General features: G+C 43.9%; 1 protein-coding gene across 1 annotated transcript in view; it reads left to right on the top strand.

Annotated features, from left to right (window-relative positions):
- LOC115130274 (protein mono-ADP-ribosyltransferase PARP14-like) overlaps positions 1 to 6,000 on the top strand; it is a 34,594-nt gene that overhangs the window by 20,830 nt on the left and 7,764 nt on the right. The window contains exons 21-23 of the mRNA XM_029661242.2: positions 4,443 to 4,619; positions 4,782 to 4,964; positions 5,273 to 5,914. Coding sequence (XP_029517102.2) covers positions 4,443 to 4,619; positions 4,782 to 4,964; positions 5,273 to 5,914 — 1,002 coding nt within the window. The remainder of the gene's footprint in view (positions 1 to 4,442; positions 4,620 to 4,781; positions 4,965 to 5,272; positions 5,915 to 6,000) is intronic.

Here is a 6,000-nt window from a genome sequence, read left to right as displayed (position 1 = left end):
AGCAGCCTCTAAGGTGCAGGGTTGAGTAGCCTGGTGGTAGATGGCTAGTGATGGCCATTTAACAGTCTGATGGCCTTGAGATAGAAGCTGTTTTTCAGTTTCTTGGTCCCAGCTTTGATGAACCTGTACTGACCTCACCTTCTGGATGATAGTGGGGTGAACAGGCCGTGGCTCGGGTGGTTGATGTCCTTGATGATCTTTTTGGTCTTCATGTGACATCGGGTGCTGTAGGTGTCCTGGAGGGTAGGAAGTGTGCCCCCAGTGATGCGTTGTGCTGACTACACCACCCTCTGGAGAGCCTTGTGGTTGCGGGTGGTGTAGTTGCCATACCAGGCAGTGATACAGCCCGACAGGATGCTCTCAATTGTGCATCTGTAAAAGTTTGTGAGGGACTTAGGGGCCAAGCCAAATTTCTTCAGCCTCCGGAGGTTGAAGAGGCGCTGTTGCTCCTTCTTCACCACACTGTCTGTTTGAGTGAACCATTTCAGATTGTCAGGGATGTGTACGCCAAGGAACTTGAAGCTTTCCACCTTCTCCACTGTGGTCCCATCGATGTGGATAGGTCCGGGCTCCTTTTGCTGTTTCCTGAACTCCACGATCAGCTCCTTCGTTTTGTTGATGTTGAGGGAGAGGTTATTTTCCTGGCATCACTCCGCCAGGGCCCTCACCTCCTCCCTGTAGGCTTTTTCGTCATTATTGGTAATCAGGCCTACTACAGTTGTGTCATGATTGAGTTGAAGGTGTGCATGGCCATGCAGTCATGGGTGAACAGGGAGTACAGGAGGGAGCTGAGCATGCACCCTTGTGGGGCCCCAGTGTTGAGGATCAGCGAAGTGGAGGTGTTGTTTCCTACCTTCACCACCTGGGGGCAGCCCGTCAGGAAGTACAGGACCCAGTTGCACAGGGCGGGGTCGAGACCCAGGGTCTCAAGCTTAATGATAAGCTTTGAGGGTACTATGGTGTTGAAGGCTGCTATAGTCAATGAACAGCATTCTCACGTACAGTTGAAGTCAGAAGTTTACATACACCTTAGCCAAATACATTTAAACTCAGTTTTTCACAATTCCTGACATTTAATCCTAGTGAAATTTCCCTGTTTTAGGTCAGTTAGGATCACCACTTTATTTTAAGAATGTGAAATGTAAGAATAATAGTAGTGAGATTTATTTCAGCTTTTATTTCTTTCATCACATTCCCAGGGGGTCAGAAGTTTACATATACTCAATTAGTATTTGGTAGCATTGCCTTTATATTGTTTAACTTGGGTCAAACGTTTTGGTTTGCCTTCCACAAGCTTCCCACAATAAGTTGGGTGAATGTTGTCCCATTTCTCCTGACAGAGCTGGTGTAACTGAGTCAGGTTTGTAGGCCTCCTTGATCGCACACGCTTTTTCAGTTCTGCCCACACATTTTCTATGGGATTGAGGTCAGGGCTTTGTGATGGCCACTGCCAACACTTTGACTTTGTTGTCCTTAAGCCATTTTGCCACAACTTTGGAAGTATGCTTGGGGTCATTGTTCATTTGGAAGACCCATTTGCGACCAATCTTTAACTTCCGGACTGATGTCTTGAGACGTTGCTTCAATATATCCACATGTAAAGCCTTCCTCTTTTTCCTAAAAACATAACGATGGTCATTATGGCCAAACAGTTATATTTTTGTTTCATCAGACCAGAGGACATTTCTCCAAAAAGTACAATCTTTGTCCCCATGTGCAGTTGCAAACCGTACAAAACCGTCTGTTTTTATGGCGGTGTTGGAGCAGTGGCTTCTTCCTTGCTGAGCGGCCTTTCAGGTTATGTCGATATAGGACTCGTTTTACTGTGGATATAGATACTTTTGTACCTGTTTCCTCCATCTTCACAAGGTCCTTTGCTGTTGTTCTGGGATTGATTTGGACACGACAGCCCATAATGACAAAGCAAAAACAGGTTTTTAGAAATGTTTGCTCGTTTATTAAAAATTAAAAACGGAAATATAACATTTACGTAAGTATTCAGACCCTTTACTTTGTTGAATCACCTTTGTCAGCGATTACAGCCTCGAGTCTTCTTGGGTATGACACTACAAGCTTGGCACACCTGCATTTGGGGAGTTTCTCCCATACTTCTCTGCAGATCCTCTCAAGTTCTGTCAGGTTGGATGGGGAGCGTTGCTGCACAACTATTTTCAGGTCTCTTCAGAGATGTTCGATCGGGTTCAAGCCCGGGCTCTGGCTGGGCCCTCAAGGACATTCAGAGACTTGTCCAGTAGTCACTCCCACGTTGTCCTGTTGGAAGGTTGAACCTTCGCCCAGAGTTTTCATCAGAGCAGAGAATATTGTTTCTTATGGTCTTGAGTTTTTTTAAGTGCCTTTTGGCAAACTCCAAGCGGGCTGTCATGTGCCTTTTACTGAAGAGTGGCTTCCATCTGGCCACTCTACCATAAAGGCCTGATTGGTGGAGTACTGTAGAGATGGTTGTCCTTCTGGAAGGTTCTCCCATCTCCATAGAGGCTGCAGAAATTGTTTGGTACCCTTCCCCAGATCTGTGCCTCAACACAATCCTGCCTCGTAGCTCTACAGACATTTCCTTCGACCTCATGGCTTGGTTTCTGACATGCACTGTCAACTGTGGGACCTTTATTATAGACAGGTGTGTGCCTTTCCAAATCACCTCCAATCAATTGCATTTACCACAGGTGGACTCCAATCAAGTTGTAGAAACACCTTAAGGATGATCGATGGAAACAGGATGCACCTGAGCTCAATTTCGAGTCTCATAGCAAAGGGTCTGAATACTTATGTAAATAAGGTATTGTTACAGGAATTAAATTCCTCTATGTTTTAATACCCAATTAAAATGAAACACTGTCAATTCATAAGAATTTGTAAGACTCTTATTTGTATAAAATGGACAGAGATCAGTCTTTAAAATCAACCAGCAGCGTTTATTCTCGAGAGGACTGCCCATGATACATTTTACCACAGGTTATAAACTGAAAATGACGTCAGCGTTTTCTAACTGTTCCGTCTCTTCTTGACACTGGTACAAAGGCTGTATAGTTCTCAAGCCTTCCCACATCGTCTAGAGCCAAGGCCAGCCTGTGTAGATAAGCATTCTAGCCAGTCTGGCGATATAGTTCATTCATTTCTACCAAGGAACAGACAGTCATTTTTCTAATTCTTGATTATATTTACACACATTATATTCAGTACTAATTTGTAAGTCGCTCTGGATAAGAGCGTCTGCTAAATGACTTAAATGTAAATGTACTAGGATTAAAAAGAAAAATCATACATATACAGTAACATAATAGTATTCTGATTAGTCAGTCCTGATTGAAATGTATACATAATTAGTCATTATTGATAAAAATTCCCTTAACAGGTATATCTGTTTTTCGTTTTCCAAAAATACTTTTCACTGTGTCATTATTGGTTTATTGTATGTAGATTTGCTGAGGATTTTTATTTTATTTAATCCATTTTAGAATAAGACTAACATAAATGTTAAATAAAAAGTCAAGGGGTCTGAATACTTTCCGAAGGCACTGTATAAAAGATAGGAATATGTATAAAGCCATTATTGCATGGAACTCCCATCTCATATTGCTCAAATGAACAGCAAACCTGCTTTTAAAAAACAACAACAGATAAAGCAACACCGCATGGCACAACGCCTCTCCCCTCTTTAACCTAGATATTTGTGTGTATGTATTGATATGTAGGCTACGAGTGCCGTTTTCAAATGTATGTAGTTCTGTCCTTGAGCTGTCCTTGTCTATTAATGTTCGGTATTATTTCATTTTTTGTGTGGACCCCAGGAAGAGTAGCTGCTGCTTTCGCAACAGCTCATGGAGATCCTAATAAAATAACAAATACTATAATCTGATAGTGGGGTGGTACATGTTCACTTAGTCTGACCAATGGCTCAGCTTAGTTGCCTATAGACATCATTGACAGACACTAACAGAGGGCCACTCAGAGATGTCATCTCAGACCGATCCAGCTCAGAGAGGCCCAGAGATGTCATCTCAGACCGATCCAGCTCAGAGAGGCCCAGAGATGTCATCTCAGACCGATCCAGCTCAGAGAGGCCCAGAGATGTCATCTCAGACCGATCCAGCTCAGAGAGGCCCAGAGATGTCATCTCAGACCGATCCAGCTCAGAGAGGCCCAGAGATGTCATCTCAGACCGATCCAGCTCAGAGAGGCCCAGTTCCTGAGCTCCCATCAGCAGCAGATTTTAATTTACAATGGAAAATAAATGTGTTCATGCAACAATAACGTCAAATTGAAACCAAAGCACATCAATTCGTTCCCCTATAATCAAACAAATCTATTCCTGTATTGTATCGGAGCTATAGATACGTATCGAATCGTAAACATCCCTAATATACATTCATTCTAACACAGTAAAAAACAACTTGCTAATCCTTTTTTTCCCGTTCTGATCCCAGGGACCCAACCCAGTGATGGTGTTGTCATGACCAAGCCTGGGAATCTCAAGACCAAGCACATCATCCACATGGTGGGACAGACCAAGGAGAAGGACATCACCAGCTCCATGCTTAAAGTGTTAAAGATGTGTGAAGACGAGAAAATACAATCGGTCTCTTTCCCAGCGCTCGGAACAGGTAGGCATAATAACAATCTAGTATTATTGTTGCAAACCTTACAGTGACGTGTATTATTTGCTGTCCATGTACTGTATGAAGATATAACAAATAAATACCCTGGACACTAAAGACACAAGTGTCTGTTCTAACAGATGTGGTATTGTTTGTGCCCTTGTACAGGTGCTGGTAACTTGGGAGCAGTGCAGGTCGGGAATGCAATGATGGCCGCAATAACTGATTTACTGATAAGCGTCAGAACTCCGTCAGTTACAACGATTCACATTGTTATATTCCAAAACAAGATGATAAAGGACTTTGAGGAGGTTATGAAAACGTTCAAGAAGGTGATCCCCAAGGCTGCAGGTAGGTGACAGGGTTTTAAGACCAGAGTTGAAGCTGCAACCTTTAACTTAAAGTCCCACAGTAAAGTAAACACACTTAAGTGCACAAAAATATGTGCCTTTTGTTAAGTCAATCCGGTGGATGAATGAGGTTCTAAGGAGGTGGGAGTGGGACTTTAATCATCAATATACCTTTAAGAATTTGGCTGTATACAGAATTAGATCATGTTTTTTTTCTGCCTCATTAATACAAAACCAAAGCATACAATGTTGTTATTTTTGAAAGTCTTGTAAGGCTCCTCACAGCACTCTTTGTTTTTTAATTCATAGCCAAAAAGTCATCAAAAACTGCCAAAACCACCAGACCAACCCAGCCCATCCCTACCAAACCAGCCCTGTTTTTGGCCAGTGCCACAGCAGCCGTGGTTTTCCCCAGTATGGAGGTTGTGGTGTATGGGCCCTCCCCTGCCAGCCTGACCAAGGTGAAGAAACTCCTGGACGAGCTGATCTCTGAGGAGTGCATTAGCCAGGACCTTCTCTCCAGCCACCTGCCCTTGCTCCTGGAGGCCCAGAAGGAGGCCATCGTGGCCCTGAGCCAGAAGAACCAGGTCCATGTGCTGGTGGCGTCCCCAGACAAGATGACCATCTCTGGGAAGAAAGACGACGTTTTCTCGGCCGTCCTCCAGATTAAGGACTATCTGCAGGGGGCAAGGGACAGGGAGAGCCGGGAGGGAGAGGAGAAGAGGCTGAGGGAGACAGTGCGCTGGGAGGCGGGGGAGGGAGAGACCTGGGGAGAGCTGGACTGTAGTCTAAGCTATGATCTGGAGCTGGCCTTCCACAAGAAAGAGAAGCTTTTTAAATATAACCACCAGGGGGAGACATTCACTGTGGACCTGAAGGACATGCAGCAGACTGACAGCAAAGGGACCATCACCAGGGTCAAAAGGAGCCTTGTGGCGGACTCTGAAACAGGTAATGCCTCGGTTTTAATGTTTAGGAAAATATTTTATATGAAAGTATAGTTTTATACAGTGTCCAATACAGAATATTAAGAGAAT

This window comes from Oncorhynchus nerka, linkage group LG1, assembly GCF_034236695.1.
Source record: "Oncorhynchus nerka isolate Pitt River linkage group LG1, Oner_Uvic_2.0, whole genome shotgun sequence".
Classification (NCBI taxonomy): Eukaryota; Metazoa; Chordata; class Actinopteri; order Salmoniformes; family Salmonidae; genus Oncorhynchus; species Oncorhynchus nerka.
The sequence above is the reverse complement of the archived record's forward strand: the minus strand, read 5'-3'. Positions and strand labels throughout refer to the sequence as shown.